Genomic DNA, 18,788 nt, shown 5'->3' with positions numbered 1-18,788 from the left:
TGAGCGAAGTTACGTAAGGGAAGCTCTAAACGTTAAAACTTGTACTATGTTGCACAAATTAAGTTCATTTACCGTAGTAATTCTCCTTTTCGACTCTCTTTGGCGTTGTCAACAAATTTTCTGTTATTGGATGATTTCCTTCAATACCGCATCTATTGCCATAGGCGTGTACCCTGCCAACAATTGCGCGTTCGGACGAGATTTTTTGCGTGTAGACACTGAGTCTCAATGACATGATGGTGCGGTATGGCAGCAGACAAGGCACGCCGACACAATCCAACCAAACCCCTCGTCCCTCACTACCTGCGACGTCAAGTCAGAAGTCGTCGATAAGCCTGATAGACACTCACTCTGGCCGCCAAACTCCGACAGCGATTGATTTAACACAAAAAATTACTGGCGATAGTAATGGCCCAGGAATCGTGATCCATTGGTCTGACGGCGATCCATCAACCTTTCCGTCCGGCGAATTATTGAATCCCGAGACAACAGCAGATGGTACACGGAACTATTTCACAACGATCCAGCGTGATGATCCGCGGCATATCAGTTATTTACAAAGAATTGCGCATTTAATGATCGAGGACGAACTTTCGCGAGGCAAGGATCTTAGTGTTATTCCAGAAGGTGCCAACGATTCCACTATTGAATTCTATTGGACTTGGACTTATAACGCTAACGCGCAACAGGCGCTCCCATAGTACTAAAATCAATGCCTAAAGGATACGCAATCTTCGACCACTGCACCAATCAACAGCCCGGCGTTGCCAAGGATAGACACGACATTTACATCTTCGGACATCCATCAGGTCGCAAGTTCCGGCGTCCGCATGAATTTGTACCTCACGCGATTTGGATGGCAACGAACTGTGACCATGACAGATCGCAATGTAAATGCGATTTATGCAGTATCAAAAGCATGGGGCTGCAGCGCGCTCATGTAAAACGCTCGGCGGGAAGGAAAATGACTGAAGCCCAAATCATGAAGGAAGCTACACGGTTGCAGGCTGAAGAGGAGAGAAAAGAAGATGCCAAAATTGGCGGGCCGTGGTATCGGACGGGTGAAGTTGTGCGGCATCGCGTACAACAGCTGGGACGCAGTGATTACTGGGAGCCTGCGCTTGTCAATCAACGGCCGTCGTTGTATGACAATGAACCTATAGTAGATGCTATGGAGCAGGAGGCACGAGAAAATGAGGGATACGTGCTCTATCTATATGAAACTAAATCGATTCTGCGGGATGTTCCAGAAGATGATATATTGCCTTGGCTGGCGATGCCGCAGACATGCGCAATCGAAAAAGTAATGGACGTTGTCCAATCGTGGTCAGTATTTGACAAAGATCGTGTAACCCGAGAAGGTACGGAATATAACGGAATATTTTGGGGGGCAGAGAAGATATGGGTTGGCGAAGCACTGAGGATCAAACCTGACCCTGGCACAGAATCTGAGCAACCGAACGAGGAGATATTGGTTATTGACAAGATCGTGGTCACGGCCGGCGATATGCTGGCTATAACTGGTGATCTATATGTTGCTGCTATAGTTACAGTGCAGCCTAAGAATCCCCCGGTGCGTGTTTGTGCGGAAAGGAATTGGAAGATGATTAATACGCTAGAAGACGCGATCGAAATAGGCGGCACGGAAATATCTGGAAGGTGGTACTCTTCGACTGTTTGTGACCCGAACTTATTGCACGAGGCACTAGTTGAGATGGAGAATTTCGTTGCCAGTCGAATGGAAGTTGCAAGAACCGATAAGTGGCAACCTCGCGAAAAGTCACTACCGGCGGAAACACGGAAAGGACTTAACGGGCACGATTCCGGAGACGAGAGGTCGTCCTCAAATGAGAAGAAAGGGGCGGAATGTTGATATGACGAACATGTACATTTTGTAAATCGCTCGAAACTAGTAGATGGTTATTGCTTGAGTTAGATAGTTTTGCTGCAGATCACGGTGTATATTAGAGCCTGATAGGTGTTATTAAGGATTGTTTTGGTTGTTCAATGCATCTATATCTATAGCTGGGTAAATTGATTACGCTACGATCCACCAGATGCTATTCTGCACCGGAGGTGCTCTAATTGCAACAGTTTGTAAAATAAAGGTGCTCGTACCGTTGTTTACGTCCTTCCGACGCGTCGACAGGAAACTGTCCCATTGCAAAGTATACGGTCACAAACATCGCCCCTTTAGCGCTGTCAGTCGCACACTTGTTCAGAATGCCAAGGTAAGCCGATTACGTTTTACTAAGACTACTTGGATAAATTCTTGCGATTATTTACTTGAATGATGCTCTTGAAGCCTCAAGGTGTCATCGTGTTCTTGCTAACTGTGTCCGCAGGGAAATCATCACGTTACAAGCAGGTGTGACATTTCAACTAATATATTCTATTCCTATAAGTTTACAACCGAGATGGATGATTTAATACTTGCATAGGTCAATGTGGCAACCAGATCGGGAGTAAGTTCTGGGAACAGCTCTGTCTTGAGCATGGACTAAGTCCCGACGGCAACCTGCGCACCGATCTCCCCACAGTAGGCGGGACAGCGGACCGGAAAGACGTTTTCTTTTACCAGTCCGACGATACTAGATATATTCCGCGTGCGTTACTGATTGATCTTGAGCCACGAGTGGTTAACGGGATCCTTAACGGCCCTTACGCAAAAATGTACAACCCTGAGAATATATACGTCGGTAGTGATGGTAGTGGCGCGGGAAATATTTGGGCCTCTGGGTATCGCGCAGGCGAGACATTGGCGGATGAGTTAATGGATATGTTAGATCGTGAGGCGGACGGCAGTGATTCATTGGAGGGGTTCATGCTTCTGCATTCGATCGCTGGGGGTACCGGTAGCGGATTGGGTTCGTATTTGTTAGAACGGCTGAGCGATCGGTTTCCAAAGAAAGTCGTGCAGACATACTCCGTGTTTCCGGCGTCTCAGCAAGTGTCGGAGGTAGTGGTGCAACCTTATAATAGTTTGCTATCTCTCAAACGACTAACACAGTTTGCCGATGCGGTGACAGTGTTGGATAATGCAGCATTGTCACGATTAGCGGCGGATAGTCTGCGAGTGCAGAGTCCAACATTTGACCAGACTAACCAACTTGTTGCGACAGTGATGTCGGCAAGCACGACCACATTACGGTATCCGGGATATATGCATAATGATCTTGTATCCCTACTCGCGAGCTTGGTTCCTACGCCTCGATGTCACTATCTTATGACCTCATATACACCATTCACAGCCGATCTCGTTGACCAGGCTAAGAGCGTGCGCAAGACCACAGTGTTGGACGTTATGAGGCGGCTTTTGCAACCCAAAAATCGAATGGTGTCGACCCAGCAAAGTGCTAATTCGTGCTTTATATCTATCTTAAACATTATACAGGGAGAAGCGGATCCAACCGATGTTCATAAGAGTTTATTGAGAATACGAGAACGAGGATTGGCGTCCTTCATTCCATGGGGGCCGGCTAGTATACAGGTGGCTTTGACAAAGAAGTCGCCTTATTTACAGAGCTCGAACAGAGTTAGTGGATTGATGTTGGCAAATCATACAAGCATTGCTTCGGTAAGGTATCGTGATCTTTGTTACGTTGGGATTATGCTCACAAGTTGGGCAGCTCTTTAAGCGAATTTTGGACCAATATGATCGGCTACGGAAACGTAATGCGTTCTTGGAGCCATATAAAAAGCACCCGATGTTCACGGACGGTCTTGAAGAATTTGATGATGCTCGGGAAGTTGTCGGAGACTTGATTAATGAGTACAGATTAGCCGAAACGGCGGAGTATCTTGACTAATAGACTGAGGCAGAGTGTACGTTAGAACTCTATAGGACATTTATGAACTGTATCTGTATATTGTAGTAATTGCTATATATTTCTAGGTTTGTTGGTATGGGATTTGATTTTGTCTGGCAATAAAGAAACTAGTTCTCAATGGTTGCTGCAATTTATTTCTAGCAATTGTCGCACAGGGATGCTATCGTGCAGCAGTCTTCCTGGACCGCAGCCGCCTGCCGCCGACTAATTCCTCGATATCTACAATATTCTCTTGCTTGTCGGTCTCCTCTCTGCTATCGTCCGCATATACTACTATATCTGTCCTAACTGTTTCACTCGCTATAACCTTTTCTGCTTTCCGTTTCTTAGCCGACGATTTCGCCTTACCGCTGACTTCGGCCTTACACAAACCTGTCCCCGCAATGACGCACTCTCCGCACATTTTGGACCGTGCACCACATATGGTCTGTCCAAAGCCGACCAACAACGGATTCGTCTCCTTCCACTGCTCCTTCGGCACAATTTCTTCCAACTGCGCTCGCGCTATTTCGGGAGTCATGGTGGCAGGTCCTCGCGCCGGGCGAACAACTAGCCGGAACTGCTGCGCAAGCCTCAAGACGTGCGTATCAACCGCCAGTCCAAACTCTTCATTCGGATCTAAGTCCTGGTATTCAGATGCATTAGGGTACTGTTTCGCGTTCTGTAAGTACAAAATGCCCATTTTAGGTCCGATTCCGGGGAACGTTTTCACAAGCGCCTCAAGTGTCGTCGGAATGCGCCCACCAAGTTCGCCTCCGTTAACCAACATCCCGGCTATTTGCTTCATGTATACCGTCTTTTTGGCGTGGAAGCCAACGCCATGGATCATGGAGTCGAGCGTCTGGTCAGAGAGAGATAGGATGCGCTCTGGCGTGATTTCGTCCGGGTGGAAATGCGCGCGAAGACTTTGGACAGCCGCGAATGTGTGTTGATCTTTGGTTTGGGAAGAGAGCAGGAGCGAAATCAGGATCTGCAGATTTTGCGACTAGGATGGGCTGTTAGCAAACTGGGCTGAAAGGAAAGAGGAACCAAGGGCGACACAGTCAATCGTGCAAAAAAAGTTCAAGAACTGGCATAAATAAACGTAGCAACTCAGCACAATAGAAAGTTGGTAACACGTACAGCTATCGAGTTGGTGCGGACTATCTCGTCGGGAAGAACATGGCAGCCCATCGTATCCACTGGCGCTGGTACCTTCTCACGCATTTCCATTACCAGGTCGCGAACTTTCAGCCACCGCTCTCGTATCTTCGTCAGCTCTTGTGTCGACTCCGAAGATGGCGGAACATATGTCAATGTCGCCGACGCTGTGGTTGTAGAATGCGGACGGGGGAAAGACACCGCGATTTTCGAATCCGAAAACATGGTTATAGGCGCAATCATCGCAGACGCATCTCTCAGTGCCTGCGTAGTTCCCAACAATCGGAACTGTCGAAATACGGTGCCAATTGCGCTAAACACTCTTAGTATTAAACCGACCCGCTGTTGTTGATGTTGTCCGCAACAAAAGACCCCTGTCTGCGCATGACACCTATATTTGACGTAATTCTGACGACTGCGCAACTCGGGCACAAAATAATATTTCAACGGACTCAGCAAAAGTTACAACTTAAGTTAGCCGCATGTAAGTCAGGGTAATCGCAAAAGACTGCGAGATGCATCCGGGTAACAAGAAAGTACAAACCCCTTAATAATCCAGGGTGGTGTTCTGTTCGGAATATTTCGGTGATGATCGATTTGCCTCTGACACAGCCACAGTGCGACCCGGCAGAATTACGTACACTTAACTGCGTCATTTCCCTTTCAGCCACATGCCAACCAAAGCGATGTGTCATAACCCCACGATGCTAGAAAAAAAGTCAGCCAGTTAATGATTGCGACATTATCTGTTCTCGTACACGAGTATGTAGTTGCCAAGGAAGAGGCTTATATCACTATGGAGAAAAGTATTTCTATTGGCTTGCTGGTTAAAGAGAGACAGACAGATCGTATTCGTATTTGCGCATGATGCTGATTTGACTCGACATAACTGTGTTCAGATCCTAATGCTAACAATAGCTCGAATGCTGAGCGTTGGAGCACGCCAAGGAGGATTAACGATCACATGTACCAAATATCGACTACGGGTAGCAATACTGCATTACTGAATTGACATATTATGAATCGCAGAGTATAATTAATATATAATATAAATAATTAATTAAGCGGATAACCACTTAATCGAAATATCGACGACGGCTATATCCGCTAATATCAATCACAGCCATATAGCAATATAACCTACCAAAAAGCAATGAGAACTATATATAATAAACATAATATCATTTAATATCACAGTACTAAATATATAGCCCAATACAACAAGACTGTTCAAAAAGATAACACCTACCGAACGCACTGCAAACTAATAATATGACCAGATCCTGCAAAACAATAAACGCATTTGGCAATGTGCGTGTAGAGAGATGGGAGATGTCGATGGTGGTGATGGTGATGATGGCGGATAAAAGGGACGAGGAGAGCAGAAATTAATGACTGCCAACAAAACGAAACAACGCAAACGCCGTTGCGGATAGACACTATTAATATATAAATAAGATACAATGTATCCCCCGACAGAACACTAGAGATGCAAGAGAATTAAGGGTTGAGATAGCGATTACTTGTGATGTACGATGAGACGTGATGTGGCGGTATGGTAGGCGGTAAGGGTTTGGGAAATATGACTAATTGCAGCACACAGTCAAGTTACACCTTGCTGGCAACGGTCTGCTCCTGCTGCAACTTCATAGCATTGCGTCTGTAACAAATGTTTAGTATCTATCAAGCAGCCAAAGATGTAGGGTAGGGATACATACTCATGAAGCTGCTGCTTGCAATCCTGTAGTCCAGTACACTTGTGCTCCTCAAGCAGACGGTGCTTGGCGCAGAAATGACCATCGCAGAAAGAACAGTCACCAACAATTCTGAGAGGAGTCGAGGAGCATGACTTGAATGAACATCTCTTTTTTGCAGGGCCGCCGCCGCGCAACCGCAGAACAAGGTTGATAATGGCACCGTCGGTAATCTCGCACTCTTCTACAGATGAAGTGTCTTCTAGAACCGCGCCACAGTATACAAGTCTTTGCATCGCAACGGGAATGTGTGATGACTCAGTGATGGACTGCTTGACTCCTCTAATAGAGTCTGTCCCGTTGGCAGCGAGAGCAAAAACTGAGAGACATGTTAGCTTGGTATGTCCAGATAACGCCGGTCGCAACACACGCACGACCAAGGATGTATGTAGTACTCACGTTTACCGTCGACGGTCTTGACGTTAAAATGCATATTGACGAGGGTTTGCGTTGATACCTAGACGAATGGATGGTATAGATAGATGAGATGCGGACACGACGGAAGTGTCGTTAGATGGTGCAGTGTGTGTAGCAGTAACAGTTGGAAAGTGGGTCGGTCGGGAGCAACGGACTTCTTGTACTTATTATAATGGCAGCGCGCGTGGCAACTGTCCCGCACGGTCGGTCAGTCACGGATTGGCCGGCGCAGGTTTGAATGCGGGTGGCGGTGCCGGTATCTCGATGGCGGTCCCGGGTGGCGAGTCCATGCACAGCCAGAGTCCATGCACAGCCACCAATCGTGCGGGCGTGGCGGGTGCCTCGTGATCCGCGCCGCATTGTTTCGCTTCCGGCATCCTTCCAGAACCCCACAGAAGCCCTGAGCCTCATGCAATCATCGCGCGCCGTTTGTGCCTTATACGCATGGTAATTGGCCGCTGCCCCAACAAGACGGCATGTGGCGGTTCGGCGATTCCACCCCGAGGGCAGCAAGCCAGCAAGGCTGTGACGATGACTTCTGCACTATTGCTGCAAGGGTCCGCCACGTTTATTCCCTAGTACAGACAGACGTACACTTTAGATACGCTCTCTCAAGTTCCAGTCTGATCTTCAGATACTATTGTCACAACATACCTTTAAGATCCCCGTCTAGGCGCGCTGTGGCGCCGTATCAGTTTTTGCTGTGTACGTCCTATCTGTTTGCAGGCGAACGCCGACAGTTTGGGGTCAAAGTGTCCACTACTTCTGGTTCAGCCTGAACCACCAAATCCCTCGCATTTCAGCCCGGTAGGCTATTTGTGATTTAAACATTTCGTATGAGTTATTTCGCGCGGAGATCATTCTTCTTTCTTGTCTGTGTACTCGTGCTAACTACTCTGAGGAGCATAGGTACGTTTCAGTGCTCGTGTCAATTTCCCCGCACAATTTTGTTCTCATACGGCACCAAACGACGTCCGCACAATCATGAGCCTAGTACATCACTCCGATGAGGAGCCGATCATATTATCGCCGACTCTACTGCCGTCCCGGTTGGCACGGCTAGTGTCGGCTCTTTCGCGGTCGTCGACGATATCGTTGCGACTCGGCACCTTCGTCATCGAAACCGTTCTTGATTCGGCACGAATAGGTACCATTACCTCTATCGATGTTTCGAAGCGTGCAGTCGAAAGCCTTGTCTTTAAGGCCGAGGAAGATGTTCCAGAAGGCGGCATCTTCACCAATCTGGGGGTATACTATTACGTAGCTTGAGTGTGTACCATTGGAATTCTGACTGTGTCGCAGATGTCGGCGATCAACAAGACCACAACACTAGCACAGCTTTTCGCATCTGCATCTTTCCATTTTGCTACATCAGCAGTCTCTACATTCAGTAATTTAGCACAAGACTCTGTCCATATGGTCGATAGCATATTCGGCTCGACCGAATCATCACGCGCGATTGCCAGCATCATCTCATTAATTCGGCGAGAGCTGGGCGACGGATCTGGGCTCTACGGTCTTGTGTCTGGCCTAACGTGTTTCTCCATCTTACAAGCCCGTAGCTCGCGCCGCACGCTTCAGGGAATCGAAATGCGTGTGCTCTGGGATGTAGTTGTTCTCGACACGGGCGAAACTCGAACCCTCGAAGTTAAGAATACACGCGCGGATCTCTATGATGAGCTAGCAGTCGTAAAGCATATCGCGCCAGACACTGAAGTTGTTGTGAGCACAGAGGAGGTGACCACAAAGACTACGACAATTGAGGTTGTTGGCTCTGCCGCGGAGGGCGCGAGGGTCGCAATCCCAGATAATGCTGTCGTCATGGAAGAAGAGGTTCTTGATCCGCGCGACGGTGAAAAGCCTCGGTATCGTGTTATGTTTCAAAGCATTAGTCGTCGATTTAACAAGAAGCGCGGTACTGGTGAGGATATTAATGCGTTACGAAGTCCGTCTCCCAATGGATTCCCATCAACTGTCCGGCAGACGACCGGATCATCTGTTGCATCACATCAATCCGACTCCAAAGTCTACGAAATAGAGGACCCGGATGAGCGCGATCTGCTTGAAATTAGTGGCGACGGTGCCCCAAGACTGTCTCTAGAACTGCGCCCATCGGTTTCGAGCGACATTTTATCGACATATTCACTGTCTCGGGACGGCACGATCACGCCGGACGGACAGCTCCAATCTTCGCCTGAAATTAGGTCCGAGACTGATTTGCTGATGGCGGATGATGATTTCCTACGGAACGATGGCAGTCCTGTTAAGAGCTCCCAGTATGAGGACTACGTGTCTGTTCCACCTGCGTCTCCGGCATCGCATGAAGTCTCAATTTCCCGACGGATATCAAAGAGTTTGAAATCAGTCGATCAGCATGTAAAGAGAGCTGCAAGTCCACTTCTGGCTGCTGGAATGGCGCCAGCTAATAAGAAGCTTCCGCGACACAATTCTGTTTCATCAGCTGGTGCCACTACTATGGCGCGGCGACAGTCGCAACGTCATCTTCGAGGAGGCAAGTATAGGGACGGACATCTCAGTACTGACGTTCAGATCGGGTCGCCATCCAATCCAAACTCAACAGCTCCGCAAACCCCTTCGTCACCAGTTGCGGGCCGCGGTGGCCGACGCCGGTCGTCATCAACCTCGTTTTATACGCTCAAGACTACACAGTCACAGACGTCACTTGTTCTCGATGCTAGCGAAGAACCTCAGATTCAGCCGTTTCCGCCTGCACACATTTGCTCGAACTTGGCGAAATATATGCGATTCGCGTCTGCCTCGTATGGCCAATCATTCATGAGATTACTCGGCATTGGCATTGCAGATAGAATGTTCCCATCCACTGACACTCATCACGCTGAGCACCATGCGTTTGCAAATCATACCGGCGTTGGCTTGGATCACATTCTGCTATCTAGTTTCACTGATACTGCTATTGACCAGTCTGGAGGCATTCCTCTTGTGCACTTTGTCGCCGTCGATCACGTCAACAAAACTGTGGTTTTAACTATCAGAGGAACGTTGGGTCTAGAAGATGTTCTCACCGACTTGACATGCGAGTATCAAGAATTTGAATGGCGTGGAAAGATATACAAAGCGCACAGAGGCATGCTAAAATCTGCTTTACTGCTTAAGCGACCCTCCTCGCGCGTACTTATGACTATCAAAGTTGCTTTGGAGGAGTTGGGCCGCGAGTACGGTCTTGTCGTATGCGGTCATTCATTGGTACGTTTTTGACAGAGGAGGATGCCTCAAGAAAGCTAACATTCGTGCAGGGAGGTGGTGTTGCGGCGCTGCTTAGCATTTTGATTTCAGAGCCAGGACCGGGAGGGTTATTTGTCACCTCAGCATACTCAACTTTACCAGCCGGCCGCAAGATTCACAGCTATGCCTTCGGTCCCCCAGCAACGATTTCGTCAGATCTTCGAATGAAGACTCGTAATCTCACAACATCGGTCGTCTACGGTCTTGACATTGTGCCGTGCCTTTCGCTTGGTGTACTTCGTGATTTCCAGACTGTTGCGCTTGCTTTCAAGGCCGATAAACAGGGCGTCGTTGATCAAATTCGCAAACGCGTGTTGTCGAAATTGGCGTCCCGAACTGGCGCGTTCTTTGATGCTCAAGATGACGATTACCTTTGGGCTGAACTCTGCAAGTTGCGTCAGGGAATGCAGCACGAGAAACTAGTACCACCAGGAGAAGTCTATCATCTGACGACAAGCACCGTTTTCGAGACGCATGACGGGAGAACGAAGAAAGCCACGCGGGTGGTTGGTCGTGTAGTTTTGGATGTTGACAAGCGGTTCGGTGAGCCTGTCTTTGGAAGGGGGATCTTTCATCACTCACCTGTTTATTATGAGCGTGCATTAGAAGTATTGGAAAGGGGCATTTGTCAGGAAAAGAAGGATGATGGGATAATTTAGTTACAGCAGTAGATAAGCATTGTATAGTAGGTGATTTTCACGGTTAACTATCACGCTACTGAAGAGCACCACTTGTTGGAACGGTGTACATTCACGGGGTAGTAGAAGTGAACGATCTATTGGCTATCCTGACGTCCCATTTGACCCTTGTACATGATAAATATAGTCCACTATGCCAAAATAATATACATCAATGCTTTTGTAAATACTATACACACTAAGAAACATTTACCATCATGATTTGCCTATCGTCGGACAAGCAAATACACGTTTTCTTGTTTCAATGAGGCAAGTTTTTTGTATCCGCCCTCAAGACAAAGTAATAATCCACCAAAGGACACATACACGGCACTATAAATTATTAGAAAAGATGCAATAAATTATCTTGATAAACTAAACCGATCATACATGTTATCGTTCTTTCCTTCCTCGAACTTGTAAACGGTACCATACATAACGTAGTCGTAGTCATCGGCTAGACCACGCTCACCAGGTTTAGGTTCCCGCCAGCCAGACGAACTGGTGCTTGTAGATGACGACTCAGTTGCGAGAGTCTTGGCAATAGCAACTGAAAGGATCTCGCCGGTGGAGATAGGGAACAGTTCTGTATTAATGTCAAGCGTGAGATGGATGTCTGAAGATGAATTTGACGTCGCCGTGATACGCGAAACACGGTCGTAGCGCTTGTTATCCAGCGTCGTGATGGTAAACAGATCGTCGAATAATGGAGTTCCCATTTTTGTCGTTGATCTGACGGAACGATGCGGTAGAGCCCTGATCTAATGATATCAAGGAATACTTTAATTTTCTGTGAGGCGGAGAGGAAAATTTAGGCGTTGTGGCACAGAAGGTGGCTGGTGACTAATGAAGCAGGGGGTGAATGGCGGTGCAAACGCGGCCTTTAAGCCGCCATGGCCTGTTCACTCAACGCCTTTGCTTGCACCGCTCAGCTGCAACGAAACGCATACACCCCAATAGTGTCGACACTAATCAGCATCACAATCTACTTCCTCCCCATCTGCCGTCCCTCGTCCCGCATCAATGGCCTCCGAGCAGGAGCTACCGAGCGTGCCGGACGCGGTTGATGTCCCAATCACGAATGAAGGCGCAGTTGTCGATTCCACCGCCGTGAGTAGCGATGCTGGACCAGCTGCAGAAGTAACGTCCCCACCGTTATCCTTGCCTGAGATCTCTACTCCGCATGAAGACCCCAAAGCTCTCGGTAGTGCTGAGCTAAGCGGCGATGCAATTGAGTCGGAATCGACACGCGTGCCGCTAGCCGTGCAGTCAGAACCACATGAGTCCGTCGAGGTCCCAAAGAGCGATAACGAAATATCCACAAGATCAGAGTCAGCAACGAGTGACCAGCGACAATCACAACCTCCGACACCTACTTGCGAAGAGCAACAGTTTCCTCTGTCAAAACACAAGTCCACAGCGTCGATTGCAAGCAGCAGCATTAGCAACTCGAGCGCGATGTCGTCAATGATGTTTGTGAGCAAGGCACTTGAATCTATTCTAACGAGTAGAGACGGAAGGCGTCAGGGCCCACTGCAAATAGGTTTAAATAATGCTATTGGTATGTTTGTTTATCGGGGTATATTTTATTGGCGCTAATCAATGATTCCGCCATACAGAACAGTTGAAGAAACTTTCCCCAGACTCTCCTTCTCCAACCGTCATATTGGAGCCACTGCGGTTAGCTACACTAACAAACGACAATGAGGTGAAGGCAACTGCAATTGATTGCATCGGAAAGCTGTTCTCGTTCTCTTTTTTCGTCGATGTGCCCGCAACCCCAGAGCCAGTCGAGGGTGACGCCGTGCCAACTCTGCCCACGCGTACTATCAAGATGGTGGATCAAGCGGTTGAAGTCGTCTGTGATTGCTTTAGAGGAGACAATACTGACGAACGAGTCGAATTGCAAATCATTAAAGCTCTCCTTGCGGCAGTTCTCAACGAGAAGTTGCTCGTCCACGGTGCCGCCCTTTTGAAGGCTATCCGACAGACTTATAATATCTTCATTCTATCCCGGTCGAATGCCAATCAAGCCATTGCTCAGGCGACTCTTACACAGATGGTCAATGTCGTGTTTGAACGAGTGAAACGTCGAATAAAGGCACAGATTGTAGAAGATGATTCTGGCATTATTGAAATCCCTGTTCAGCCCACGTTTAACGACAAGGGACTTCCAGACGATGATGATAAGGGCGATGAAGTTACTTTCACAGATGACAGGAAAGAGGGTACAGAATCAGCAGCTGAACAGGCCCAACAGGCCGAACAGAAGTTGGCAGAGCAGTCTCAGGCAAAAATTACTCTAGAGTCATTCGAAAACAAAAAATCTTTCGACGAAGAACGAATTCCGGAGACGAACAGTAGTGGTCCACGCGATGAAGGAGAGCTTTTTATTCGAGATGCTTTCTTGGTTTTCCGTGCTATGTGTAAGCTCTCTGTCAAGGCAATTGAAGCGTCTGATAGGCCAGACATGCGATCTCACGCTATGCGCTCGAAGCTCCTGTCACTTCATCTTGTGTATACCATTTTAAGCACACACATGACCGTGTTTGCTTCACAAGATGTTATCATTCGATCTAGTGCGTCATCAGAGGAGACGGTCTTCATTCATGCTATTCGACAATATCTCTGCTTGTGTCTCTCGAGAAACGCAGCAAGTCCCATACCACCGATATTCGAAGTTTCGTGCGATATTTTCTGGCTCATTCTCCTCAATCTTCGAAGTCAGATGAAGAGGGAAATCGAAGTCTTCATGACGGAGATTTACATTCCTATTCTAGAAATGAAGAATTCGACACCTCATCAGAAGCAGTACCTCCTGCGAGGAATCGAGAGACTGTTTGCAAATCCACGTGCGTTAGTCGAAATTTATCTCAACTACGACTGTGACAATACCGCTTTGGACAATATCTACGAAAGGCTTGTCGAGTACCTTTCTCGAATTGCCATCACCCCTGTTCATATTACTCAGTTCCAATTGCAGCAATATCAAGAGTTACAGCGCTTGAATGACGCAAGCCCGTTCGGTGGGTCTGGTAGCGTTGCTGGTGTTGCAATTCCTCCATCATTTTCATCAAGCGCTGCTGCATCAATGCAAACTACACCCGCCGCCGAGCTTGCTTCTCAAGTCCCACTAGAGTACACGCTTAAGAGACTGTCGTTGGACTGTGTCGTCACAATACTGGAGTCACTAGTCGAATGGTCTCAGAAGGGAATTGCTAATGCTACCGCCATCGCACTCCCTCAGCCGACCGACAGAGATTTAGATTCGATTGTAGATGATGAAATCCGGACGGGCTCCATCACTCCTACCAGCAATCTGCATCCCTCGTCGCCACTGCCAGAAAAAGCTCGATCTATTGTCAATGGAACAAGCGGCAGCAACACTCCCATTGATGATCCTACGCAGTTTGAATCGTTGAAACATAAAAAGACGGCGTTACTCGAAGGCATCAAACAGTTCAACTTTAAGCCCAAGAGGGGGATTACGTTGTTGTGCGAGAATAATTTCATAGCATCTAAGGATCCAAACGACGTTGCTCGATTTTTGCTTACAACTGAGGGTCTTTCGAAGGCTATGATTGGAGAATACCTTGGAGAAGGCGATCCTGAGAACGTTGCCATCATGCACGCATTCGTAGACTTGATGGATTTCTCAGATATGAAGTTCGTTGATGCTCTGCGACGATTTCTGCAAGCCTTTAGGTTGCCAGGCGAAGCTCAGAAGATCGATCGGTTCATGTTGAAGTTCGCTGAACGCTATATTTCAGGAAATCCATCTATTTTTGCTAATGCGGATACAGCGTACGTGTTAGCTTATTCAGTGATCATGCTTAACACGGATCTGCACTCCCCTCAGGTAAAGAATCGTATGACCAAGCAAGATTTCTTCAAAAATAACAAAGGGATCAATGACAACGCCGATCTACCGGAAGCATTTTTGAGCGATATTTTCGATGAAATACAGAATAATGAGATTATTCTCAAGTCAGAACACGATGCGGCGCTGATGGCAGGTGCATCATCAGCACAGCAGGGAGGGACTTCAATTGCGGCAAACATCGGGCAGGTCTTGGCTACCGTTGGAAGAGACTTGCAGCGAGAGGCATACTTGCATGCGTCGCGTGAGATGGCGAATAAGACTGAGGCAAGTTCTTGTTGAATAGGTGTAAAGCTTTATTATTAATAGTTCGTTAGATGCTGTTCAAGAACTTGGTTCGGTCGCAGCGTAAGGAAACCAGTGGTCCGACTGTGGTTTTCTACAGTGCATCGCATTTCGAGCACGTTGGTCCCATGTTCGAAGTTGTGTGGATGTCATTGCTAGCAGGGCTATCCGCACCTATGCAAGACTCAGATGAGCCAGATATCATCAAAACCTGCATGGAGGGCATAAAGCTAGCAGTCCGAATCGCTTGCTTATTTGATATCGAGCTTGCAAGGATATCATTTGTTTCTGCTCTGGCGAAATACACAAATTTGCAGAATATTAGTGAGATGAAGCATAAGAACGTGGAAGGAACGAAAGCACTATTGGATATTGCATTATCCGAAGGAGACTTGTTGAAAGATTCGTGGAAGGATGTTCTTACCTGTGTGAGTCAGCTGGAACGATTTCAGCTTATCAGCTCAGGAATCTCGGAAGGTGTGGTGCCTGATCTAGGACTGGCTAAATTAGCACTGTTCGTACCTTTTTTATAAATCGCGAAGTTGTCCGATGAATAACTAATGCTCTATGTTAGACGTGAATCGTTTGAAAGCCAGAGATCAAAGAGCTCAGTTTCCATGAAGCCGATCCGATCACGGTCATCAACGATTGGTACTCCGTTCTCGGCTGTTGTTGCGGAGGAGACTCGAGCGAGGGAAATCGTTATTGCCATGGATAAGATTTTCACTCAAAGTTCTATGTTGTCCGGTGATGGTATTTTGCATTTCGTAAGAGCGCTAACTGCGGTCTCGCGCGAAGAGATTCAATCGTCTGGACAGAGCGAGCATCCTCGAATGTTCTCGTTACAGAAGATGGTGGACGTTTGTTACTACAATATGAACCGTATCAGGGTTGAATGGTCGAACCTCTGGGCCATCATGGGTGAGCAGTTTAATCATGTTGGTTGCCATTCCAATATCACAGTTGTTTTCTTCGCGCTCGACTCTCTTCGGCAATTGTCTATGCGGTTCTTGGAAATGGAGGAGTTGCCGCACTTTAAGTTCCAGAAAGATTTCTTACGACCTTTCGAGCATGTCATGTCGAACAATCCGTCTCCGCAGGTAAAGGATATGGTTCTGCGGTGTTTGCAACAAATGGTATTATCCCGCGCTGCAAATGTTCGATCCGGCTGGTCAACAATGTTTGGCGTTTTCACTTTTGCCGCTAAGGAACAGTACGAGCAAATCGTTCAGTTTGCATTTGATAACATCAAACTTATCCACAAGGACGATTTCGAGTTGATCATGGCTCAAGGCAGTTTCGCGGATCTAGCCGTGTGTCTCACAGAATTTGCCAAGAATTACCGGTTCCAGAAGATTAGTTTGCACTCAATCGAATTACTTCGAAGTTCAATACCGCGAATGTTAGAGTATCAGAAGAACGTTCAAGCCGGTACCATTGTGGTACAGACGGTTAGCAAGGCCTCTATCGAAGATCCATCAGTCAAATTTTGGTTCCCAGTACTGTTTGCATTCCATGATATTATCATGACCGGAGAAGACCTTGAGGTACGGTCGCGGGCATTAAATTATCTTTTTGACACACTTGTGGAATACGGTGGTGATTTTTTGCCGGACTTCTGGGATTTGGTATGCCGACAACTTTTGTTCCCCATATTCATTGTTCTGAAATCTCGATCTGAGATGTCACGATTTAATAACCATGAGGACATGTCTGTGTGGCTATCTACGACCATGATCCAGGCTTTGCGGAATTTGATGGCTTTGTTTACGCACTACTTCGATGCTCTTGAACGCATGCTCGATGGGTTTCTGGATCTTCTGATTACGTGCATTTGCCAGGAGAATGATACTCTGGCTCGAATAGGTAGTTCATGTCTACAGCAACTTATCACTCAGAATGTTCGAAAGTTCCGAAAAGAACACTGGACGAAGATTGTCGGTGCGTTCGTTACTCTCTTCGAGACCACGACGGCCTATCAACTCTTCTTGTCGCAAGGTGCTGAGCCACCAATAACACCCACGGACGAGATTGATGTTATCGGCTTGAAGATCAACGGATTGACATACCCTCTCCCGAACGATGATATCGAGAAGGCTCATCGTGAGCGACTAGGAGACGATAGTGAGTCGGCAGCTGCTACCACTCCTACTAATGGTGTGCGACAATCGTCAATCGCGTCTATCGTATCAAATCCTCAGTCACCCACGACGCTACAGGCGCCAACTATCGTATCTCCTGCCAAGAAGCGTGAATTCAACAAGATAATTGTTAAATGTGTGCTACAACTCCTTCTCATTGAGGCTGTTTCGGAATTATTTTCAAATGATGATGTTTATAACAATATTCCCTCCGAGGAACTGCTCGTCTTAATGCGTGTTCTGCGCAAGAGCTTCCAATTTGCCAGGTCCTTCAATGGAAACAGGGAACTGCGGATAAAGCTTTGGAAGGAAGGATTCATGAAACAGCTGCCGAATTTGCTGAAGCAAGAGTCAGGTGCTGCATCCACGTATATCCACATTCTGTTGCGAATGTATCACGATTCGAACCAGGACCGGGTCGAGAATAAGGAGAATATTGAAGAGGCGTTAATTCCGTAAGTATCTGGCAAATTTCTATATCTGGAATATGTACTAAGCAAACAATAGACTATGTGCGGACATTATTAGAGGATACACAATATTGGAAGAGGAAACACAACAGCGAAATATTGCGGCCTGGAGACCCGTTGTCGTAGAAGTTATAGAGGGTTATCTCAGGTTCTCTCAAGAAGATTTTGCGCGACAAGTTGAGGTTTTTTATCCTCTAGGTGTCGAACTCCTCGGCCGTGAACCAGGAACCGATGTTAGAGTGACTGTTCAGTCGCTCTTCAGAAGAATTGGCACGGTGTGGATGAAGGGCAAAGGACGTCCATTATAGGGTCGTCATTGTCATAGTTGTGGTCGGGGAATAGACAGGAGGTATACTTACTTCGACGGCTTTATTCCATGGGTAATGGATCGTGATTGGGGTCATACATTGTGACCTCATCAATTTCTCTTGTCATGTTGTATCAACTCATGTTATCTGTGGCGAGGAGGAAGTTACTCTGAAGGACAGGGGGGAGTGGTTCGGCAAAAATTTATGATCTTTCGCTTTCATTTCTTTTCACTATTTTGTTGATTGTATGTGTGCAGTGTACATTTATTTATAATATAAAATATTTTGACTATACCGGAGTTCGCGTCTAAACAGCTTGAGGTAACGACAAAATAATAAGACGCCTGATTTGGCCATTACCCTAACCTCATGACTGACGAAGTTAAAATTTCTATGACATCAAATTTGGCGGCCGCAAGGTGGCATGGACAAGTATAATGACAAGCATGGCGTCGAAATACTCTACATCGAGTGTACCAGATCTAGTCCGTTCGGTGTCGCTAGAATTGCTACCCAATTCTCCATTTACAAAGACTGTATCCGAAGCTTCCACAAATGCCACGGCATTGAGGTATCAACTTCTCGACCTTGCAGTTTCTTCATTAAACGCGTTTCTGCAGCA

At 47.1% G+C, this 18,788-nt stretch overlaps 7 protein-coding genes across 7 annotated transcripts; 4 read left to right on the top strand and 3 right to left on the bottom strand.

Moving 5' to 3' along the window:
- Window positions 1-60: 60 nt before the first annotated feature.
- Window positions 61-2,044, top strand: V1508DRAFT_415895 (uncharacterized protein). Its single transcript, XM_066940140.1, has 2 exons — window positions 61-625; window positions 688-2,044. Exons 1-2 carry the CDS (start codon window positions 234-236, stop codon window positions 1,871-1,873), a joined length of 1,578 nt encoding a protein of 525 aa, XP_066796283.1. The 5' UTR covers window positions 61-233; the 3' UTR covers window positions 1,874-2,044.
- Window positions 2,045-2,223: 179 nt separating this feature from the next.
- On the top strand, window positions 2,224-3,809 carry V1508DRAFT_396987 (Tubulin/FtsZ, GTPase domain-containing protein; the record flags this gene model as incomplete). The annotated part of the gene is made up of 4 exons (XM_066938129.1): window positions 2,224-2,231; window positions 2,346-2,368; window positions 2,442-3,577; window positions 3,630-3,809. 4 exons carry the CDS (start codon window positions 2,224-2,226, stop codon window positions 3,807-3,809), a joined length of 1,347 nt encoding a protein of 448 aa, XP_066796282.1.
- A 67-nt stretch (window positions 3,810-3,876) lies between these two features.
- V1508DRAFT_415890 (DNA glycosylase) lies at window positions 3,877-5,398 on the bottom strand. The gene is made up of 2 exons (XM_066940139.1): window positions 4,953-5,398; window positions 3,877-4,815 (listed from the first exon to the last, which is right to left on the bottom strand). The coding sequence occupies exons 1-2, from the start codon at window positions 5,211-5,213 to the stop codon at window positions 3,991-3,993; spliced, it is 1,086 nt and encodes a 361-aa protein (XP_066796281.1). The 5' UTR covers window positions 5,214-5,398; the 3' UTR covers window positions 3,877-3,990.
- A 1,180-nt stretch (window positions 5,399-6,578) lies between these two features.
- V1508DRAFT_403870 (ubiquitin-related domain-containing protein) lies at window positions 6,579-7,157 on the bottom strand (the record flags this gene model as incomplete). The annotated part of the gene is made up of 3 exons (XM_066938584.1): window positions 6,579-6,630; window positions 6,689-7,043; window positions 7,124-7,157. 3 exons carry the CDS (start codon window positions 7,155-7,157, stop codon window positions 6,579-6,581), a joined length of 441 nt encoding a protein of 146 aa, XP_066796280.1.
- Window positions 7,158-8,125: 968 nt separating this feature from the next.
- Window positions 8,126-11,064, top strand: V1508DRAFT_403869 (uncharacterized protein; the record flags this gene model as incomplete). Its single annotated transcript, XM_066938583.1, has 3 exons — window positions 8,126-8,389; window positions 8,444-10,366; window positions 10,417-11,064. 3 exons carry the CDS (start codon window positions 8,126-8,128, stop codon window positions 11,062-11,064), a joined length of 2,835 nt encoding a protein of 944 aa, XP_066796279.1.
- On the bottom strand, window positions 11,049-11,892 carry V1508DRAFT_415881 (uncharacterized protein). Its single transcript, XM_066940138.1, has 2 exons — window positions 11,473-11,892; window positions 11,049-11,415 (listed from the first exon to the last, which is right to left on the bottom strand). Exons 1-2 carry the CDS (start codon window positions 11,799-11,801, stop codon window positions 11,310-11,312), a joined length of 435 nt encoding a protein of 144 aa, XP_066796278.1. The 5' UTR covers window positions 11,802-11,892; the 3' UTR covers window positions 11,049-11,309.
- Window positions 11,893-12,019: 127 nt separating this feature from the next.
- On the top strand, window positions 12,020-18,460 carry V1508DRAFT_461381 (uncharacterized protein). The gene is made up of 5 exons (XM_066942805.1): window positions 12,020-12,643; window positions 12,702-15,229; window positions 15,280-15,761; window positions 15,822-17,843; window positions 17,896-18,460. The coding sequence occupies exons 1-5, from the start codon at window positions 12,106-12,108 to the stop codon at window positions 18,164-18,166; spliced, it is 5,841 nt and encodes a 1,946-aa protein (XP_066796277.1). The 5' UTR covers window positions 12,020-12,105; the 3' UTR covers window positions 18,167-18,460.
- The last annotated feature ends 328 nt before the right edge of the window (window positions 18,461-18,788 follow it).

The sequence above is a fragment of the Lipomyces doorenjongii genome, assembly GCF_038497915.1.
Source record: "Lipomyces doorenjongii strain NRRL Y-27504 unplaced genomic scaffold V1508scaffold_19, whole genome shotgun sequence".
Taxonomy (NCBI): domain Eukaryota; kingdom Fungi; phylum Ascomycota; class Lipomycetes; order Lipomycetales; family Lipomycetaceae; genus Lipomyces; species Lipomyces doorenjongii.
This window is presented reverse-complemented; position numbering and strand designations above follow the sequence as displayed.